This window comes from Mchenga conophoros, linkage group LG6, assembly GCF_057382185.1.
Source record: "Mchenga conophoros isolate Kocher_MC1m ecotype Shallow Benthic linkage group LG6, M_conophoros_male_GT1.1, whole genome shotgun sequence".
Taxonomy (NCBI): Eukaryota; Metazoa; Chordata; class Actinopteri; order Cichliformes; family Cichlidae; genus Mchenga; species Mchenga conophoros.
This window is the reverse complement of record NC_140531.1, coordinates 22,814,596-22,838,102: the sequence shown is the minus strand read 5'-3', so window position 1 is coordinate 22,838,102 and position 23,507 is coordinate 22,814,596. Positions and strand designations below refer to the sequence as shown.

Genomic DNA, 23,507 nt, shown 5'->3' with positions numbered 1-23,507 from the left:
TGTGCATATAGTGCTGTATTCCTGTAAATAGATGATCTGGGAAAATATATATTTTATTCACACTGTCATCAGCTGATATCGTTTGATTATCCATTATAATTCTTCTTACTGTTAAAACAAACTTACAAAGCGGTGGAACAGACGGCGTATTGAAGTTGTTCACACCCAACATTTAGAAGCGTTTATGAGTTTCGGTGGGCCGAGTGTTGAACACCGGCACCATCAGGAACTAATTAGAAGCACACCCACATAAAAGGTGAGAGAAATAAAGAAATCTTTTGTAAAGGGTGCCTTATGAAGTGATACTACGAGACCTCATAATATCCGGTCATTACACAAGTCCAAACTTACTGATTGTGGCTACAAATAACAGTAAATAAAAGTGAATATAATTTAATTTTCTGCTTGATTTAATCGATTTGAATTTAAAAGACTTAACATGGCGCCTCCTTTTCTACCTTACCTTCGATCGCTACGCTCATTTAAAAAAACCCCAAAAAAACAATACAAAAACCCAAAACGATTGTGTCAACACAAACTGAGTCACCTAGTATGTAGGCTTACCTGTATGGGCTGTTATACTCCACCGCTCCGTCGTGTTTTTTCCCTTCTTTCTGCCACTCCCTTCACTTCCATCCTGCAACACAGATAGCCCCGCCTTTCGGCCACTCCTGTGTGGGACTCTGAGTTTAATGCTCCCTCCGCTCCTTCTCGGTTGCCGGGGGACGTGTTTTACTGACTACCTTTTGCGTTGTTTCTACACGACGCGTAAAATTCTCTTCAGGAAAATCGAGACTGCTGCAGTTTCACCTTTAATTTCTCCCGAACTACACTGAAGTCCCCAGGTAAGGCCAACCCAGGCGAACTTTTAGTCAACAGGTGCTTTTACCTGGTTCGCCCATAAAACTTGGCAGTTTTATTTTTTCATACAGGTGGCTGATATTGATGAAGATGACAGGTTACAGGCTACTTTCTTACCTTTTCTTTTAAAGCTCAGCCGGCTGTCCCCAGCCCCCTCGAGGTGCAGGTGTAGTCAGGTTGCTATCTTATGCTGTGTTCACGTCCCTTGCGAAATATCCACGCCGAAAATGTCTTTCTTTAGCCGAGAATCATTGTTTCGCATTTTTTCCTTAAATTTAAAAGCTGATCCATTTTGCAGAGTTGGATATATATGTGTGTGTGTGTGTGTGTGTGTGTGTGCGTGCGCAGCTTTATTCATACATTTTTCCTCATAAAAATATAATTTTTGGTCCCTGGATTTTTGCCCTTCTTGACTTGAAGGATTAACCTTTTCACCCATGACTTAAGCTATGATCGATATATATATATAGAGAGAGCTATAAAACATATAAAGACCTGTAGAAATAGGCAAACACGACCACTACTACATTGGTGTTTTGTGTTTTTTTTGGGGGGGGGTTTTTTTAGTTAGCTTACTTAATCACACATGATATCAAATCTGTTGGCCGGACTTTTACGTTCCATTACAGATGTTTAGAGTTTACAGTTTAATATCACGTGTCCAGTGGACTGTCTTATATGACCTTAAGCTAAGGTATTTCAATACCAGGCGTAAAGACGGCGATTCTCTGTGACTTTTTTTTTTCCTTGTGGGAGGGTCAACATCAGAGCACCTGTTAAGCCAGTCCTGTTCCTCCGACGCAAAGTGATCACCTGACATTTTTCTTTTTCTTGACTGCTCAGTCTCTGTCAGGCCAGAGGTAGTTATGTCACTCGTGCGTGTGTGACAGTCACTGCTAAACAGACCAAAGTAAGTCCAACTTGAATTTCGATTGGGAGGAATTTCGTCCTCAGAAATTCTTTGCGGTATTGATTTAACAGTCAGACTGTTGGTTTGTGTTATGACGTGTGCCTTTGCTCAAATCTTACCCTTATTATAAGGGATAAAAGGATATCCCTCCTAGACTGTGACAGCCTGCCTTACTTAACAAACTGTGTTCCCACTTACTTAGGGCCAATCCTATTTTGTTTCCCCATTGATAATATTTTTAAGCAAATAGGGGAATTTAATACCATCACTATCACATTCATCACTTCTTTCTTATTTCTGGTTCACCTCGGTTGCTGGAACACATTGGCTTTATCCCAGTCTCCTTTTTATTTTATCCTTCTTTATTTCCTGACACAATGTTTATCTCTTGAAAAAGACAGACCATGTCTGACCACATTGATTGGTGCTTCCTTATCTGTAGTTCACATTAATGAGATACCATCACTGTAAACTCATTCGCTCTGTCTTTGTTTATTTGCTGACATAATGTTTTAAAAGACGGAGCCTGTCTGACCTGTTTTCTTGTAGCAGTGCCATAATCATGATGAAAGGGAGGGAGCAGTAAGGGTAGTCGCGTGTTCAGAATCAAGGTAAAGGTGAGGGGAAAATACCTTATACTGGACAAAAAGCTGTGATTTTTCCCTTTGTCAGTGGAGAACACGTTGTCCCTGAGCAGATCTAAAGGCTCTTGACCTTTACTTATTTGTGAAGTGCTCTTGCATCACCTTCCATCTTAGAGTTAACAGTACAAAGTATTGTTTCCAGATATCACAGAATTTCAACTAACCTTTTATATACTCGACCTGTTATAACTTTTCACACATATGTGCACTTGCATTTTTTTTGCTGATGACACTTGTATGCAGCCACTAGGCCCAGATACGTGTTGCTATGTCAAATTTCATTATGAGGGTTTAACCTCGGGCATGATTTAAAAGAAAAGGATTGCATCACACCTTTCAGCAGGTTACGAAGCCGTCTTCCGCCAGTAGTCACCAGCTAGCCGAGCAATAGGACTTCAAAGCTACCATCATCTGGATGTCTGAACCCATTTAATCTTTTAGATTGTTTTTTCTTTGATTTTTCTAAAATTCAAGCGTTATTACCTCAGGCTAGCCAGTCTTGCCCTTCAAGGTCCTCAGCTGGGTTCTTTTTTTTTTTTCTTTTTTTTTTTTTTGCAGCAAATAAACCTAAGACCAGTTTATCTTGCTTCACTTGAGAGATATGAGCCAAAAATAAATAGCTAAAGGCTGACTTGTGTTTGACTTAATATCAGCTCTTGGACGTCACTTCTCCGCTCTCACCAGGGTGAATTGAACTAATGAGCCCCCACTGTGGAAACAGCAAGGGGCCTCCTGCTGTGTTACATCCCGAAAACGTTAGTCTGCATTAGAGAGTGTTAATCACGGTATAATTACCACATTGTGGCACTGATTGGATAAAAGTGCTTCCTGCCAAAACTATACTTGGTTTGATTTTTAGTAATGCATAAGAGATTATGTGTGCAGAAAATGCTACAAAACAGGGAACCTGAATGGAAGACTAATTTTAAGATAATCACATAGTTAAAGTCCCCCCCTCAAAAACTATTAAATACTTTCTTTCTCAGTTACTTTTGTGTTGATTTTGAATAAAAAAAATACAAATTATTGTGCAGAAGAGTTGTTATGCTTAGTTTTTTTTTGTTTTAAGAAATATTTTGTATGTCTGAGCTGTCAGATATTGATCATGCATCATATTCAACGACTGAAACCATTTTTTTCCTGTTAAATAACTGTAATTTAGCATCTTCATCAAAACAAAAAACGGAGTCTCTATCTTTTTGATTAAAGAGGTGGTGCGTTGTGGAAGATTAACTGTTGCAGATACATTAAATTTAGATTTTTCTTTAAATGACCAATACTGTTAATTTAGAGCAGCTGTGGCATAAGCCTTACATTGGGTGGTGGACTAATAAACTTGTTAAACAGTGTACAAAGTTTATCTCGTTAAGCTTAATAGTTTATTAATCATTGTTAATTATCATGTAAATCTAAAGGAAATCAGTATCCTGCATGGGCAGACTAAGACGTTAATTGTAGATTTGGAAAATGCAGCCATTACTGCCTACATCACATTTGTCTGATTACCTTTGTATATTTTAACAGCGGCTTAGCTCGTAAGATGAATCGCACAATATCAAAAGTATCAACATTACACTGATTTATCTCCCAGCATTCCCCTGCTGACTATTATCTTACAAACTACAATAGCTGTCTTCCCAAGGTTTGCTCTAATCTTCCCCATCTCATTTTGTTTCCATCCATATAATCCCATAATATTATATCCTTCAATTCTCTGAATCCAGATCACTTCCTCAGCTGTCCCTGCACACACGGTAACCAGACTCCATTGTTGGTAACCTAAGTCATGACGCATCTTAGTCCTCAGTAGACATTGGCTGGTTTCTATAGTTACCATCAACAGTCTGTGCTGAGAAGTGTCTGTAACAACATGCTGAGGCTATTTTAATGCAAAATGGTGACATCCTTTAGTCCTCTTCATACCTTGCCTTGAAGAGAGAAACTCCATATTGTGATTAAACAAGTGTCTTCCTATTATGATTGAATGCTATAAGGCGAGCAGAATCAACAGGTGCAATTGTAATACAATCGGGAGATATTACTTGTGCCATGACAAAACAAAATGTAGGAGATGTATTGTGGGGCAGAGAGGATATCATAAATGGCTCACCCTTGAAAGGCTTCCAGACCAACATACAACTTTCTATATTCATCTATAGGTATTTAAATAGCACCCATACATTTCCGTTGGATGTCATCACCACACAGCTAACTGTAGCAACTTATGGGTTAGGCACTGTAGATAAATGTAACCCGCGTAGTGGATGACCCTCCATAAAAAGGCTTTCACTGTTAATCATTAATCCAAATGAGAGGGGCCGAGAGAGAGAGCAAGAGAATGGGTGTAGGCATATAGGGCACAGGCTATGAAATGGAGGCTCAATAATAGTTCTTTGTGTTTGTATTTGTGAATAGGGCGGCTGGAGGTTCAGAATGACGTTGGTGCTACCCACACCATGTCAGCGACAGTTGCGCACAGGGTGATTAGAAATGGAGCGGTGGAATCGAAGTACGTCAGAAGAAAGAAGAAGTTGATAAGGAAATGTAATGTTTTGATGCCAGAAAAATGAAACGGCACAAAAGCTGAGACCTTGTAATTTCTTCATATGGATTTGTATGTATGAGAGAACTGAAAGAAAATTTATACAGCAGAATTCATTTCCAGGCTTGAAGTTCAATGAACAGGAAATAAGAGTTTCAACTCTCTGAATCATGCTCTGCTGATAGAGATAAAGGTTTATCTCAACTAAATAAACTCGTCTGATTAGTAATTTTCCATCAGCCTCCTCCTTGAAGGTGCAAAGCACACAGACAAGTAACTCCTAGTAAACAAAGTTTTATGATGCATTGCTTTTGGATAAACGGTGATCTGTATCTGTATTATAATATTGCATTGGAATGTCTGTACTGTGTATTTTGCAGCTGTAATCCTAATATTGCTCTTTTTATTATTATTATTGTTTCAGCCATGCTATTACCCTCATCACTCCTACTCCTCCTGGGCCTCCTCACATGGAGTCCCAGTACGACAAGAGCCGCTAAAGTGATTGTGGTCCCACCCATCATGTTTGAATCGCACCTCTACATCTTCAAAACGCTGGCAACAGCTCTACACAAGGAGGGCCACGAGACCCATTTTCTAGTTTCAGAGGGTCGTGAGGTCCCGCCCTCTCCTCACTACCATTTACAGCGCTATCAAGGGATCTTTAACAGCACCACAGCTGACAATTTTCTCCAATCCAAAGTCACCAACATCTTCTCAGGCCGCCTGACATTTCTCGAACTGTTTGACATTCTTGACCACTACTCTCAGAACTGCGATGCTGTCGTTGGCAATACTGAAGTAATGAATCGGCTGAAAGAGGCCAAGTTTGACCTGCTGCTAGTGGACCCCAATGAAATGTGCGGTTTTGTGATTGCTCATATCCTGGGTGTGCAATATGCTGTTTTCAGCACCGGCCTGTGGTACCCTGCAGAGGTTGGAGCCCCGGCCCCGTTATCATACGTACCGGAATTCAACTCGCTGCTGACCGACCGCATGTCCTTGATGCAGAGGATTGCAAACACAGCTGTTTACCTCGTACAGCGCTTTGGAGTCCATTACATCGCACTGCCCAAGTATGACCGGATTATGAAGAAACACGGAGTAAAGCCTCAAGTGGCCATGGCTGACTTGGTGCAGGGAAGCCGGCTGTGGATGCTGTGCACTGACATGGCTCTGGAATTCCCCAGACCCACCCTTCCACATGTGGTGTACATAGGTGGCATCCTCACCAAGCCTCCCAGCCCACTGCCACAGGTCAGTACCAAAAGGGACACAAAGCTGACGAGCTTATTATGAGGGTTGTTCTATTTTGTCATGTCCAAGAGAACTTGTGCAGTCTCCTTTTGGCTAATGCAGCATTTAAACAGCTCGCACAGCAAGGTATTTTGATACATTGATACAAATGTGACCATAGTCTTGAATCAGTCCTTATCCTTCATATGAAACACTGCTGACAGTATCATAAGAAAGCAGCAAATGTTAAAAATCCAACAATTATTGCATTCAAATTTTCAGGTGTGTCACCTCACGCCTTTACATGTTCTATTCTCTTGTACTCAGGCCCAATGCTAAACTTGTATTTGAGATAGGCTTATTCATTTCAAGATCTGAACAATGGAGCCTACATTTCATGAATGCATCTGCATCTAGTGCTCACAGAGGCCTCTATAGGAGCCTGAGCATAAAATGAGCGCTCTTATGCACTGGTGACAGAAGCACTGTAGTACAGCTGGCTCATGGGAACAGAGTTGAAACAGGTCATTATGCAAATATGTGTCTTTATTGGTCAGAATGGGAAGCTGCATTGTTTTTCTAAGTATTATACTAATATTAGTATATTAGTATAATTAGATTAATACAGTAAATTTTGTTATGGGTGTGGTCTGTGTTTGAGAACCCTGAAGAGTTATGAGAGGTATTATAAAGGCATGAGAAAGGACATACTCCTTATTTTTTTCCATTCTTTAGCCTAAATCCATTCTGCAAACTGTTTCTCTTTTGTCACTGAATTATTCAGAGTTAATCAAAGACGCAGCCCTTTTTCAGAAAAGGCCTTAATCTGTTAAACTGTAGTATCATTAAGTAGAAAATAATGGCTAATCCATGTTTCTTATAGCCAGTCATAAGATAAAAATGAAATCGTCACACGAGAATTTGGAGCCAATAAAATGTTGGCTTTTTTTTTTTTTTTCCAAAATAGTTGCCGAGTAATTAACCACTTGTTGAAAAACAACCCTTTGGGAACTTGCAAAAGCTTGGCTGCAACGTTCCTCTTGAATTTTAATCAAATTCACACATCTCTAGTTAATGAATTGTTTTTCTGCACTTTTATCTCTTGAAACGACTTCGTCTTTATGTCTTCACAGTTTGCTGTTATTCACACTAGCTAGTTTCCATTATCTATTGTTTTTTATCACTTGTGATATTTTCTAATCACAATGTGCTACAAAGTGACCCTTTCTAGAAAAGTCTGGTGTGATGATTGGTTTAGGTTCAATGTACACGGCAGATTTTGAGCAAAAGGGGGAAGGGTGTTGAGGAGAGGCGGGTAGTGATGGGGGGGTTAGTCCAGCGTTTGGACATTGCGAGCGCGGGCTGTCGGTATCTGCTGCGGAGGGTTTTAGGAATGCCACACCAGCCAATAGGGAGTATTGTGCAGTGTTGTGTGGAGGGTTATAATGGAAGTGGAGGGAGAACGAGGTCATTGTTCTAACCCTAACTCTGGGGACACTGAGACTCTTTTATGGGGTCACTAAGGCCGTGTTGTAGGGACAGTAGGGGGTATGCTGCTGGGACACAGAGCCCAGTGTGCCCGTGAAGCTGCTCTGTGCCAGGGCAGCCTTAGCTCCTGCAGCTGGACCGTTAGCCTCCCTCTCTCCCTACTTGTCCGGCAATCCTGTCTCTCCAACATGGCTGCTCCCTGATCGGTCCCCAACCACTGTTAGTCAGTCCATCCTCACTTTTACAAAAATATATTTTACTATTGGACAAACTAATGGTTTCTTAAGTGCACATCAGGACACGCCCCAGGGTTGGGTTAATATCCAACTGCCTGTTGTCCTTTCAACAACCTGTAAGAGCAAATATATTTTTAGAGATGTGTAAATGCCTGTAAATTAATAAAAAGCTGGGCATAACATATGATGCTAAAGTACACAGACTTGTTGACATTTAAGGTCTTCTTGTATGACTTTTCCTTATAATATTGCTAAGAATCTCAATAACTGTCAACTCTCAGCTCTAGCTCAACACAACCTAAAAGGAGACTTCACATCTTTTTAAAATTAATTACCTACCAACTGAAATTCTCAGACAACTAAATTAGCAAAATAAAATGACAACAATCACAGACAAAAAAACAACTGCAAACAGCCAACATAGACTAGTCCAGTCATCCAACCCTAGCAAACCCAAACTCAAATGACTGTTTGTCATGATTTCTTCTTTCAAGTGCCTGTTGAGAAGCACTGTAGTCCAAGTAATGGCAGGCTGTTACTAAAAAAAGAAAAACACCCCCCAAAAAACAGCACCACATGGCAGAGTGTTCCATGTTGCAGGTTTGCTCATGGACGACTCCTCGTTTTTTACAGGAAGAGTGCTTTAAAAGCGTATGGTATTGGATTTATATGTAGATTTGTGGTTATAATTTTCTTAGTGTAGTTTGTAGGAACCCGTGAGTTCTGTTATTTCAGTTGTTGTGCTGATAGTTTTACATCTTTTATTTGAATAGAGCGAGCATTTAAGGTATTGGATGGTCTCTAATTAGGATAGCTAGAATCTTAGGTTCAACACATCAATAGTACTCAAAAGTTGTTGTTTTTTTGCTTTGTTTTTTTGTAAAAAGGCTTTACTTGGAAAATGATACCATAAAAGGTAATGTTTTAACCTTGTTGTAACTCATAGAGATAATACTATACCTTGCCAGCCTCAAACTTGCAAAGACTGTTAAACATTCAATTAGTAATTATAACTTGATAAGATAAGATAACCTTTATTAGTCCCACATGTGGGAAATTTGTTTTGTCACAGCAGGAAGTGGACAGTGCAAAAGTTATGAGGCAAAAATTAGAATACAATAAGAATAAATACAGTACACAACTGTACAGAATAGAATAAAATAAAATACTATATACAGTAGAATAAAATAAAATAAATATACAATAAGATAAAAATAGAATACAAATACAAATACTATATACAACTGAGTAAAAATACAACGATGACAGAAAGGATTACAGGAAGGAGCACAGAAATACCCAACTTGGCTTTAAATAATACAGAAGTGCTCAAAAACAAACATTCATGGGTTAATGACGTCTGCTCCAGTCCACCATTATGGATAACTATACTCAAATTTATTGTTACCCTGGTGATTTCACTCTCCTACATGGCCAACTGTAGGCACCAGGGTTGCTTCCAGTAAAGGCAATTCAAATGAAGGGATCTCTTGAAAGGGATCTGTGACATTGCTTCTTGATAGAGGCCTCTGCTGAGTTTTCTTCGAGCAACAAGAAGTCCTGTTTTTCTTAGAAACTTTAAATATATCAAACCTTAGAATTTCAAACTAAAATGTAAGCCTGCTTTAGCATCTACTTGCCAACCAGTTGGAGAATCCACTTTTGTTTTTTTCTCCCACTGACCCGTGGTTGTCAGGTGGTAACTGATTCTGTCTCTTTGGAGCTTTAGCAGTTATCATTTTCACCGTGACAGGCAGCAACCCTCCTGACCATTTAGGAATATACATTTGTTCCTTGCAATTGGTGATTGCCTGTGGTTGCTAACTGGCCTTTACGTATATTACCATCTATGTGAGTTTATATTTTGAATAGGTGAAAATGTGTTATAAAAGACTTGTGTACATATTGAATGTTATTTAGCGTCAGTTTTTCTGGGCTTGGTTGCTGATGATCAGGAATGACTAATGTTTTTTGATTGCACCTATATCAACAGCTCATACACAGAAAAATCTGACAGTAGTACAAAGTTGATACTAAATGGTTGAGGTTGTAGAGTATTACGTTTTTTGTTAATTAACATATAATTTCATTCTAAAAATCAAAGGATCTGAGCTTAGATGCATCTCTACAGAGTTTTCAGGCTGGAATATGTTATTGGGTTTTAGAGCCTCTGTACTTATCAGCCTTCAGACATGATTACCGGTTGTTCTAACATTATTAAAAAAGTAGTTTAGTGTACTGCGTTTTCATATTAAAGTTAGATTGTAGCATTTATTCAGTCTTATACTGTCATCCTACATTTATATGCAAACCTGTCAAAATGGATGTGCACAATAAACTCTGCTATGTCAGTACAATAAATGCTATCGTCACATAGGCGTGACTGCAAACCTTCGCAGATAACTAAAACAGTGTTTAGAGTTTATGTGACTTAGTCATGCTTTATTGACGCTGATGTCATGTATTTGTTCTTAAGGCTCTAAAAGAAAATCCTGAGTTAAATTGTAAATTGAAGCACTTTCAAATATGAAATACATGTTTTTTTTTCTTTCTTTTTTTTAAAGCTGTACTTTATCCCTCCCTGGTCTTTTTTTCTCATGTTCCTACAGGGTTTTGAAGACTGGGTGAAAGACACAGAAGAGCACGGCTTTGTAGTTGTGTCATTTGGAGCTGGCGTAAAGTACCTTTCCAGTGACATTGCTCACAAACTAGCAGGTGCCCTTGCCAGACTGCCCCAACGTGTTATCTGGAGGTAAAGAATCTACTTTCAATTTAAAAGATGTGAATAGAACTTTCTAAAACCTAAAATTAACAACAGTCTTCCACTAGGCATTTTTTTTTCTTTTCTGTTTCTTTTTTTGGTTGTTTGTTGTGTTTTATGGAGAAACCTGCAGTGGTGGTAAAACGTGTATGCGCTCTTCCTGATTTTCTGTGTTTCTGTATGTTTGTCTCACTTAAATGCTTCAGATCATCAACCAAATTTAAATATTAGACAAAGATAACGCAAGTTAACGTAGTTTCTAAATAAAGGTGTTATGATATAAATTAACTGCTGTGTATCACATGTTCGGAAAGCCACACCTGTTCTCGATAATCTCGAAATGATTTAAATAAAACCTGCCTGATAAAGTGGAGTAGACCAAAACATTCTCAAAGGTTAATTCAGGAACAAATGGGAAACAAAGTAATTGGGATCTCTCAGTCTGGAAAAGGTTATGAAGCCATTTCTAAAGCTGTGGGACTCCAGCAAACCACAGTGAGAGTCATTATCCACAAATGGTGGAAACATGGAACAATGGTGAACCTTCTCAGGCCGACCAAAATTACAAGAACGGAGCAACGACTCATCTAAGAGGTCACAAAAGACCCCAGAACAACATCCAAAGAACTTTAGGCCTCACTTGCCTCTGTTAAGGTCAGTGGCCATTACTCCACCATAAGAAAGAGACATAACATTTTTTACTAGAGGTCATCTGGTAGATCAAATAAAATTGCGCCATGAATGCTGAAACTTGTTCGTGCCACAGTAAAACTTGATCAGTTGACAGTGACTTTATAGTTTAAGGATGGAAGTACCTTTGCAATTTTTTTTCCTTTCTAAATTTAGCCACAAGTAATTCAGCCCGAGTACTGCTCTGATAAACACACTTTTGCATATGTGAATGAGGTGCAGACAATATATGACCATGTGACACGACAGGAGCTACTTCACTTTTAGCCGCAGAACTGCATTTGCAGCATATTCAGTTCTGTTTACTGCTTTCAGGATTAGAGGTAGTAGTTTAATGTTACATTAAAACAACTTTCCCACGTGTGGGACTAATAAAGGTTATCTTATCTTATCTTATCTTATTAAAACCATCCATCAACCTTTTAATCATTAACAGGTATATTTGAAAAGCTTGCCATTCATTTACCACATTGACCCACATTTCTATGGATATTTTAACTAAATATGGGATAAAGGATAACTATTTGGTTTAAGGAAATTTTATCACATAATAATACTTTTTTTTGTGTAATGTGAATCCAGGAGCAAAGTACTGATTTGCAGTAGATACACTTAACATTACACTGATGGGTATATAATGCAGAACAGGCACCTGCATGTAGAGGGTTGGCAGCTAGTTTGTAGAGGCCTGACTACACAGTTTCCAGTGATGTCATGCAAGTGAACTGTTAACCTTCCATTATGTTTTCCTCTGTGTAAATGCAGGTATGTCACTGCATGCTGTCTTTATTAGGTTTTAGGTCAGAGATTTAGGTTTTCTTGTCATGTTTTTTGTGTTCGGACTGCAAGTACAGATATTTCAGTGATCAGTCTTCATTTTATTGTAACACTTAAGTCTTAAAAAGAGATAATACCACATTGTGCCATTCCTTTTCTCTCGAGTTGGCCTTTGTATACTATCATCACACGTTTAAATCCCACACGTGGTGAAAAAGAAAAGGCAAGAAGTGCAAGGATAAATTTCAGAGTCACTAATAAATAAATAAATAATTAAAAAAAAAAAGACCTCTGTGCTGACTTTACTGATTATCTTATTGGGATTGTTTTCTTTTCTTTTGGAAAATACAGATTAAACAGATCGCTAAAGCTCAAGGCGAAATAGGACTCCTTTGTTCTTGCCGTGTGCCAGTTTATTCGTGTTAGCTTACTGACCTTCTGTGTCTTAGTAAAATGAGGCCATCGTACATATGCGTGACGTCTTTTATTTAGTTTTGGTGAGAGAGGTGGTAAAGAGGAACAAGTGAACTTAACCATGCAATGTTAAACTGCAAGAATTGACTGTTGTAAAAACTGGGTGGAGGGACCTCAGATGATTCCATTGTGGTTGCAATATTACCTTGATGACTATTAAAAAAAAAAAAAAAATGCGGGTTGTGTTTATGTGTGCAACATTTTATGATACGGATTCATCTCTTTTGTTGCGTATAGTAAAATGAAACACATTCCCTATTTTCACTTCCCTAATTTTTCATGGTATGATAATCAGGCTTTTTATACAGGAATCTCATCACAGTAGAGAACAAACAAGATCCTCTTTTAAAAGGCAACAGTTATGCGATATTGTATGTTAATGCAGCTTTTAGTTTCCCTTCTAAACTAAGAGGTTAAAAAGGAAGAAGGCTGATGACGGTATCAGGGAGCCAGCCAAATGAATTGTGTCATTGATAATTGGCTCCATGAATGTAGGCTTTGATGGGCAGGACGGTGAATTGGTGCTTTGTTAAAGACAGATGAAAGAGTTTGGGCTGGGGAGGGAAGCAGACAGAGATGGACAGATGGGAGTCATAATGTAGCATGCATATGCTGAATTTGCGGAAATGCCTCCCCACACAAAAAACACACGAGTATTTAGTCAGTGGCATGATCTGCATATTTTTGAGTCGAGTGCATTATTTTCTTTATTGCCGACCAAGAAGAGAATTGAAAATGGTGTTTAAGTAATGAATTTTAAATTCAAAATAAAATGCAATGGAATTGTTTTATTTTTGATATATTTAAAATGAACCAAGAAATTCTAAGTATTATTTTTTTTCTGTCTTGGAGGTCAGGGTGCCCCAGAAATAAACATGAGACCTAAGATGATTAAGTTAATGAGTTTTGCTTCAGTTTTTAGTTTGTAAACACTACCTTTAAAATGTGCTGTGTACATATAAAGTGGTGGCAAAATTCAGGTAGGCTTGCTCGGTAAACTTTGCATGTCTTGTGGCTCTAGGAAAATGTCAGCTTATTGGAAAGACTTTTGTTATTTAAGTAAACATACTGTTCCAAGCAGTAAGTCACGTGGCACAACCGCAAGGAATTCCACCCGATCAATGATGGTGATGTTCTTTGAAGCTCTATAGGTACTTGCAATGCTTATGTAATTTTGCAACAAAAAATTTATGTATCACTGTTCTATGTCTCGGGCGCTGTAGACAGTCAAAGGGATTCTTGCCAGAAATGTCAGTCAGAAAAAATATGTACCGTAATTAATTTTAATGTTTTGCTTCCACCACTTAACATTTTCAATGTCAAAGACATAAAAAAAAAAAAGTATATAAAAAAATTTCTATTGACGCTTACATGCAGACATACACAGGCATTTAGAAGAACTTAAACATCTGTGAGTACAAAAGCACTTTTGCTTTTCAGCTTTTGTTGATGCAAATCAAGTTCATTTGTCTAGGTGCTTTCAACCTCAAGGTAATTCTAAATGCTTTGCATAAAACAATAGATCAAGAGTAAGTACAACTGTACGTTGTGTTGTTTTTTTAGTTTTTTTAACATTTACTTTTTAAGTTGCACAATGTGCAGAACAAAAAAGCCCAGTTAACATCCCTGTCACAACTGCAGATTTGGGGGGCACTGATTTAAAACCACTGCGAGCTGGTGTAATCCATATAGCTAGTTTTTGTCATTGAATTAAGAAATATTGTTTTGCACATGTAAACATTGATTAAGTTTATGTAATGGCTTAAAGTCCCCTGGAGATATGGTTTGCAGATTTGTGTTTAAGTTGCATAATTACAGTAAGAAATTTTTTACAAACTTGTTTCTTTTTAATTTTCCTTTTATTTATTAATTTTTGGTTCCCATGATTTAAGTTTGAAGTAGCATGCTGTGGATCGTAATGTCATTTTTGTCTGTACTGAAGTGCTACTGCCAGTTGACACAACTTCTCCCTGTTACTTAGATTCAAACCAGTTCAGTACTGTGCCAGAAAGACACACCCACATTTCCAGTCAGTCTAGAAGTATGTTAAAAATTTTCTGAAGTGTGTGTGTTTTTTTTTCTCCCTGATATACGATAACCAAAGGCATTTATAAAACTCATAATAAGCGTATCTACATTTAGATTTTTTACCATGATGTAAGCAACTGCATCGGCAACACTTGAAATTTTAGATCGAACATTATCAACAAAGTAGTTGATTGAGGCCCAAAGAAGCACAAGTGTGAAAGAGAAGTTCAGAATAAATAAATCACTGGTGTATTTCATGTCGTTTTGGCATCACCATTTGGTTAAGCAATATGTCTCCCCTGATCAGTTGGCGATATCACAGAGAGCCAGAAACCACTTGACAAGTGTTTTAGTGACCAGTAATTTACTTCTACACTTTGCACACAGAAACTTGCATAGAGGTAAACGATGTAGATTTATTACCTGAGAGTCAGTCCTAGAGTTTTTTCGTGATATTAAAGGTGTGTGTTTGTATTCTGTTCTCCATTTTTCAATACAAACATGGACCATAGCTAACAGATAAGCATAATACAAAATACTGAGGAAATACAGGGTATAGAGGGGTGCTGGGCTCAGCTGTGGCTCACAGATCAGACAATTTAACAATTTGAGTGAGTTTCTGTTCATTACAGATATGATACCAAGGAAAAGGACAAAAGACATTCAAAAGAAGCATGATAAAATCATCAGTGGGTTTTATCAATGTGGAGATGACAGAGCTTCCTCAAACATGATAGCCTCTTTTTGTGCACACAGCTTCACAGTTTGCTTCAAAGTTCAGTTTAGAGTCCGTGACTGTTGCGAGATATTTTTGAGAACAAATACATTCCACTATCTGACCCTTAGACAATGTGACCTCTTGTGTATGCCTACTTCTGTCTTAGATATGGTTAACTGACGATAGGACTCGCACCATTTAACAAAATTAACAAAGACTGGGCCGTTTCATTATCCAGGGGAAGTTACACATTAAGCCAAAGAGTAAAAGATTATCAGTAAAAGAATGTAAACCAAGACGAAGTAAACAAAAAGGTTTTTGAGGCTGGACAAAAAGGGGTGGGAAAAAACAGAAATAAGATAATGTTACCATGTGCTGCTAAAGGTGTTGGCAGGTGGATTGTAACAACTAAATTTGTTAATATAGGTCAGTGTAGATTCACTGTTGCCGTAGTATCGGTCTCATTTTTCAAAAGATACGATTTTCTATATTTTGTGCATGATTCATTTTGTGTATACGTTTTCTTACAGTTTCGAAATGACCTTGTCTGGCTGGCATTTACTATTATCCTCATTTACATATATCACAGCTCTTAGCAGCTAAAAAAATGCATTGACCAGACTGTCTCTTTAGTTTGTCGGTTATATCGTTTTTTTAAAGTTAGTCACTGTGATTTGTCTGGCAGACTAATCCTCGCAATAATGTGAGGGATGAACACAACTCGCATAATCTTTATGGATAACTTCTGATCTCTTAGGACTAAACATCCAAATCTTTGTGTTAAAACACTACATTGTTTAAAAAAAAAAAGAATTTGACTGAGCACATTATTGTGGAAATTCACACTAATCACTAAGTGTTCATTAGCAATCAAGGTGAAAACCTGTGCAGTGAGTGTCGTTGTACACTCAGTAGTCCCCTTTTGTTCTTTTATATTTTCATAATTTTAATTATTTCCCCCCCCCAGTGTCTTAGAAGTGTTAAGAAATTATACATTGTAGCAGAAAGAATCGCAATTAGTAGATGTGGCACTAGACTGCTTGAGCTACACAACCGACACTGTTTGCCACTGCACCACAGTGCGGAGTTAGTCACTGTGGTTGGAAACAGACTATTTTTGGCCCCACGCTCTACCAACCGTGCTCTATATTACTGACCTCATTTAGCATTTGAAAACTGCAATCAAGAGACAGTGTGACATGCAAACACTTGTGTAGTATGAAGAAACTTGGACTTTCTTACTTGATTTTTACTGGTAAAGTCTGGGTAGCACTTTAAAATAATGTCACACTTTATCAAGGTGTTAGCAAGTGCGTTATTCAATCTAATAAATTGTTACTTTGCTTAAAGCACCTCAAGATTTTTTTTTTTTCTCAATTGGCTTAAATTTAAGATTTTCTTCTCAAAACTAAAATAAATTGCTTCAATGTTTGTCCTCTGCATTGTTTCCTCCTCCTCAGATTCTCTGGCGTGCCACCCAGTAACCTTGGCAACAACACCAAGCTTGTTGATTGGATGCCTCAGAATGACTTATTAGGTAAGGACATGAGATCATTAAAAAAACGTAGCATCCAGTTCTTTTATCAACATATTTTGTTTGCGACTCAGATCGAGGTGATTCTAGTTAACTAAAACTGCAAATCAAAATACATGTAGTTAAAAAATCATTGTTCATGTTCATCAAGAAATAAATTAAAAATATATAGACCATGTAATTTTGATCTTGTCTTTGCAAGATTAGTCAAATTTAACAAATATGAGCAGACCTCAGTGCATTTCCTAGAAACGGTAACACTAACATGTATGTGAGTTAACCGTTTCCACAAAGTGTCGTTTGTGTTATAATACCCGTTCAGACCTTCTTAAATTCTAATCTGATGAAGAGCCCCCATTACAATAATTCACAATATCAAATATAAAACATTAAAATTACAGAAATGAGTCTGAAAGATGTAAACTCACACTGAAAACTAAATGAAACTAAACTCAAAGAAAATAAAAACAAGATTTTAAAAAACTGTAGGAACTCTTCTGTTATTATATTTACCTTGAAAAAAGTAAGAACGTTAATTTTTTGTACTACTGCTTGATGACAAGTTTTTACACATCCCTCAGGAGTTGTTGGTTTCACCCTGTGGGTGTGGCTCACTAGGTTTTGTGTAGTATGGATCCCTTCTTCACATACTTATTAACCTCACTAGAAAGAATACACACAGGTTCATTGTGCCTGACAGGGATGAGGAATATGCCACATTCAAAGTCTGACAGCAAGGACTTGATTATGCGACGATGTAATGCCATTTTACCTGTAGGACACACACTAGGACAGTAAGCATTATAAAATTAAAAATAACAATGTATGTTTTTCTGTGGTGTTATGGTTACCCACTGCTCTAAGCCATGGTCATAAAATGTTTTCCTTTTTTTTTTTTTTTTTTGGTTTTCTTTTTGAATGATGCCTGATGTGCTGCTGTTTCACTTTCTCTAAACTGTTTCTAACCTTAGCAAAACAGCCCCGTCAAAAACTTTATGCATAACATACAAAAAACCACCTGTTGTTTCTTGTCATCTAGGTCACGCTAACACAAGAGCGTTCCTGAGCCATGGGGGCTTGAATAGCATCTATGAGGCCATGTATCATGGTGTGCCGGTGGTGGGTGTACCTCTTTTTGGTGACCATTATGATACTATGACGCGCGTAGCAGCCAAAGGAATGGGAATCATGTTGCACTGGAAATACATGACAGAGGAAGACCTCTTTACAGCCCTGAGCAGCGTCATCACAGACACCAGGTTAGTTTGTCTTGTACTGCTTTGTGTATTATTGCTTTTATCAGTGAGATCTGATAAAAGGCTTTTAGGTTTTAGCTTACCTAAAACCGAAAAACCCAAGTCAGAGATAACGGGTATTATGAAGTAGGCTGGGCTCTATGCTTGAGACTCCATTCATATAAAAAGGCGTTTTTCACAGATCATGTGACTGCTGTTCTGCACAAAATGATCCCTCTGAGTGAATGTTATCTGATGGTGCCGATGTTGATTAAAAAAACCTGACAAAAATCTTTAATTAACATTAAAAAAATAACAGTAAAATGCAATTGTTGCGATTTAAGACGAGATTAATGCTGCAGAAAACGGTTAATCTGGTGATTTAACACACTGTGGTAAAATAAACATTTTAATTCAGTTTAATTACTGTCAACAGCGCTCTGTGCTGCTGTTTATTTTTAAGATGACAGCCACACATTAGAGCTCTGAAACTTTTAATTGGATACGTTTAAACATTAAATGTTACTGCCTAATATCGAAGGCGTGGAAATCACTTTAGTTAGTTGCCAGTTAACTTTATTGATTGAACAGATATTCTTGGTGTGTATTTTAGTGGCTGCAATTCAAAAATAGCTACAATACAAAAACATTTATATATTTTCTGCACATGTACATTCTGGCATTGCTACCTACAGTTCATTTAGTGTTTTTCATAAAGTATGTTTTAACAACCTGCACACGCATTCTCCCTGCAGAGAGTTTACATTGCTCTTAAAACATGCAATAAAAGAGAGAATTGGTGATTCTTTCGGTGAACCTAACCTCCTGACTAGGTTATGTGTTCAACAGTAGTTACTATGGTGATTTAGCAAGATAAAGAAAGCCACACAGGGAACTCTGACTTCGAGCTTTTCTTAGCGTCGTAGCACACCCCCTGGTGACCTTTCATGATATCAGGTCATTGTGATTTAGGGTGTCTATAATATTTCATATTTTAAGCTATATGTTGATTTGGTTGTGACTGCAGTGTTTGTTCAACAAATCTCCTTCCTCATTTTTTATGCCATCTCACTTTTCCTCTACCTACCAACCTAGGTACCGCCAGCAAGCCCGTTATCTCTCCAATATTCACAAAGATCAACCAGGCCACCCTGTGAGCAGGGCTGTTTACTGGATCGGCTATATTCTCCGTCACAACGGTGCGAGCCACCTGCGCTCAGCTGTATATGAGGTGTCCCTCTACCAGTATTTCCTGCTGGATGTGGTCATTACTGTAGGGGCTGCCATGGCTCTTGCGGTCTTTGCCCTACGCCGGTTGGCACGATTGCTGAGGGGCAGGTCCAGGGACCACAGCAGAGGCGATAACGTCAGAGATGATGGCAGCATGGCCAATGGACATTGCCATAATGAGAACATGGCCAATGGGAAACACAAACGCAACGGCTCCTTGAAAAATGAAAAGAAGATCAATTGATGCTTCGAAAGGTTAGGAGGGATGAGGAAGAAGTTGCCCTACAGACTCAGCTCTAGCTTTTGGTTCACTGGTTTTATGAAAGTTTGGAAAGAAGGCTGTTCTTAGGTCTGCGTCTAGTGGCAACTGCTACTCAGAACAAGCAAGAGGCTGTGGAAAGGATACACAATGCGTCGTGTGAGGACAGAGCAAGACATCGGGTGCTCAAAATCTGTGTGTGTGTGTGAATATGGGTGAATGTGTGTGTGTGTGTGTGTGTAATGAGGTATATTTAACAAAAACTTTAACAACCACAACAGCAGGTGCAGCAATACATCATTAAATTTGTGAATTCTTTGAGGATGAAACACAGGAAAGACATATTTGGGGACATTATTTCTACCCGTGCGTCTTCTTTCCTGCCTGTTCTCTGTCTTCCTGCCTTCCTTACCAGTGGAAGGATGATGAAGAGGGGGAATCTTGAGCGCCAACCCTCTCATCCTCGAAAAATCAAAACAAAACAAATTAAGATGGCTTTTGAAAGATTTAGCATTAAATGTTTTTAACTGCAGAAGTGTTTGGTGAACTGTAAATAGAGGGTAAAACTATTTATTACTGTACAAATGCATTTTAATGATCAGACTTTTTAACGCGTCTTATTTTTAATTTATTTCATATCTCGGTCGGTGTGACAGCACCATGTACACTCCGAATCCTTAGCCCACATCTGCACTCCACCCTTGTCCTTCATACTCGTGAAACAGACAAACAAAGAAACAGCTGATGGCAGCAGTCAGCGTGAGTATGGCCCAGTCTGCGTGTTCTTTAATTGCATTATCCACAGAATGTACTGTTGTCTTCAGGCTGGCCAGTTTGTTCATGCACTGTTTTCCCTTTTCACAAGGTGGTGCCAACTTGTGACTGCACTTAGCTGTGCGGTCTTTGCATTATCTCTTGACTGACTTTTGTTGTGGTAGAGAGCGACTCTGCCGAACTCTATGTGGCTTGTCCTTGTGAAAAGGTGATCATGTTTTTTTTTTTCTTTTTTCTTTTTTTTTTCTGCAGTAACGATATTACAATATTATGAACAGGCAAAGTAAAATCAGAAAGCTACTTAAGCTCATGTAGTGAGGGGAGGAGTCTGGGCATTACTTACACTCATGATTAGTTGCATCATCAGCCCCATATTTTAATTCTTCAGCCCTCATCTCTCTCTCCTATTTTTTGATGTCATTTCCAGTGCTACACTTCACTTTGTACATCATTCAACTATGATTCAGCTGTTAATGATTTGTTAATAAATGTTTTAATTCTAATGTGTTACAGATATTTTTAAATTATTCTGTTCAGGTAGATTTCCACTCAGCGCTTCACTTCTGTAAATCTTTTAGAAATGCTGTTGAGGTTTATGTGCAAACTTACCTTCTGTAATTATATTAATTCTGAGTGTGAGTTATTCACATTCTGTACACAGTTACACAGATTTATGGGTACGCAGTGTGCTTGAATACGTGTGTGTGGTTGTTCTGGACTAGGATGGGTGCATGAATGAAGCACAACAGATGTGGTTCACGTGTGGTGTTTGAACAGTGGCACTCACAATATCAAAATATCAATATCAGTTCAAGTGGAGGCTTTGTTTTAATTCAGGGGTCCGAACAAAAACGCTGCATTAACTGTCGAAGTACAACAGTTTAAGCCTGTTTTCTCAGGCTCAAATATAATTGGTAAATAAAATAGTCATTCTTTTAATAAAGGGTTAAAAATTACTTGCACTCAGTAACTACTGATGCCTAGAACCCATGGACATGTCTAAGGTTTTTTTCAGTTATTGTCTTCAGTCTTTAGGTTTGCTTTGGAAGTGAAATGCAGCTTAATCAGGTTGAGATCAGAGGGCCGCTTCAGTGATTGCACAATATTCCAGGTCATTAACTTCAAAAACTGGGTTCATTTCACAACATGCTTTCGGTCATTGTCCGTCTGAACAGTTACCCAGTCAGCTTTGCTGCATTTGGCTAAATATGAGCAGAAAGTATCGATCTGTTGACTTTAGACTGTCCCATCATCAGTAAATACTAGTGACCCAGAGCCACTTGAAACCACTCAAGCCCATTCATTATATTGGCCTTACCGTGTTATGTTATTGATTGTGAGTTGTCCCAAATATCGTGTATCTTTTTTTTCTTTCCATCATTCTGGACATGGTCCGCTCTAAGTTTCAACCTGTTGAAGAGTGCAATTCCAGAAGTGGTCTGACTTTTCTAATAGCTTTTATGAAGTTTGGTTGGTTTCTTCTGGTTTTGGTGTTTTTATTGTATAAAGGATCCTGGGATCATACACCTGTTGCCTTCATTTAGCATCCAGGCTTATTTTCCTCTTCACCAAAACCCTGGTTTTTCTTTGTGTATCTAATGAATTTGCTTTGTTTTGGGACCTTGAATGAGGTCTGTTTCAGTTTTATTGAGATTCCTTTTGACCTCATTTCACAGCTATGATTTCCAAATGCAAATTCCATGCTTGAAATCTATTTTACCTGCTAAATTTATGGGAAGAGGAACAACAACAAAAAAAAACCTCACCCTGTCTTTTCAATTATATCTGAGATCTTGAAAATAAGAAACTGCATTGGAAAAAAAGGTTTTAATTCTTTAGTTGTTCATGCAGTATTTTTGTTTAACCCTTTGATGATTCAGTAACTGCACTTGAGCTGAATCTTGAAGAGTCAAGTCAAAACTATCCAAAACTCTGGCCATGACTGTATATGACCTAACTGTTGTCACTATTTCTACTCTTAATTTTTGCCACTGTGCCTGCTAATTGTAAATACAGGTAACAGAGAGGTATTTAAAAGGGAAAAAAGGATTGACATAGTTCAAACTATAGAAATAAACCCCTCATTTACAATGAATAATGATGTGTCAAAGTGATAACTGTCCCTGTGGGGAAATTCTCTTTTGCTGAGTTCAAAGTACAAGGCCAGTCGAAGATCATCTTTAGAGTCTGCAGGGTTTCATTATCCTTCTAATTTGTATTTTAGAAGGTGCTCGTAGGCATAGGAGAAGAAAAAAAAATCACGAACGTGGGATCTTTAGTTGATTTATCAAACTACCAAGCTACACATACTGTGCTTCTTCTTGTTCTTCTACCTTTTTTTTAATGGATGGAATCATAGCAGAGGGACTGTTTACCAACAACAACAACCTTAATGTAATGGCAACGGAACATTTAACCTAGTCAACGTTGTTAAGAACAAAATGTTCACAAATACTTTAAAATATTTCAGAGAAGTTTTATGACCTTCCTTTCTCTGTGAGCTATAACATCACTTGCACAGCCCAACCCAGCCCATGGTGGGTATGGCTGATGGGCCTGCTAGTGCTACGCAAGCTATGAACAGGATCTGAAGAGAAATGTTTGTAAAGATGGTTGTTTTTTTTAGTTTTTTTAGTTTTTCAGTATTAATAATGTTGTACCCTACATACTTAAATGTCCCAACTTTATGTTTCAGTAAATATAAAGTCGAGTGTATCTGTTCTCGTGATGTCTATATTTTACCTGCTTGAATAACTGATCATTGCTCTGTTTTCTGTAGTGTACTAGCTTGTTCCCTTTGTCCACATCTTTGTCTTTCTCTTTAATTCCTTGTGTATTCTGCCGTCTTTTGCGCCATCCTTACCTGTCCTCACTTCACTGTAGTTGGTTCGACATTATTTTACTTTCATTTTAAATCTAGGCAAAAAAAAAAAAAAGTCCTCACTTGTTCTGTCATGTGTGTCCATGTTGTAAATAGATTGTAAACAAAATGCTAATGCTGAATAAAAAAAAGCATATTTTGTTTGCAGAGATGACTGAAACTTTTTTCCCGCGCTTCCTACAGTGTCGCATATAATTTCTCGCCAAACTAAAATATACAAGAATAAGAA

At 38.0% G+C, this 23,507-nt stretch overlaps 1 protein-coding gene across 1 annotated transcript; it reads left to right on the top strand.

The window, feature by feature from the left end:
- The first annotated feature begins 497 nt into the window (after positions 1-497).
- On the top strand, positions 498-23,425 carry ugt8 (UDP glycosyltransferase 8). Its single transcript, XM_085276826.1, has 6 exons — positions 498-845; positions 5,382-6,214; positions 10,527-10,669; positions 16,826-16,902; positions 17,939-18,158; positions 19,230-23,425. Exons 2-6 carry the CDS (start codon positions 5,384-5,386, stop codon positions 19,606-19,608), a joined length of 1,650 nt encoding a protein of 549 aa, XP_085132952.1. The 5' UTR covers positions 498-845; positions 5,382-5,383; the 3' UTR covers positions 19,609-23,425.
- The last annotated feature ends 82 nt before the right edge of the window (positions 23,426-23,507 follow it).

Coding starts and splice junctions, on each gene's coding strand:
- ugt8 (XM_085276826.1), top strand. CDS start 5,384: ATGCTATTACCCTCATCACTCCTACTCCTCCTGGGCCTCCTCACATGG. Junction 10,670..16,825: donor CCCCAACGTGTTATCTGGAG/GTAAAGAATCTA, acceptor CCTCCTCCTCAG/ATTCTCTGGCGTGCCACCCA. Junction 16,903..17,938: donor GCCTCAGAATGACTTATTAG/GTAAGGACATGA, acceptor CTTGTCATCTAG/GTCACGCTAACACAAGAGCG.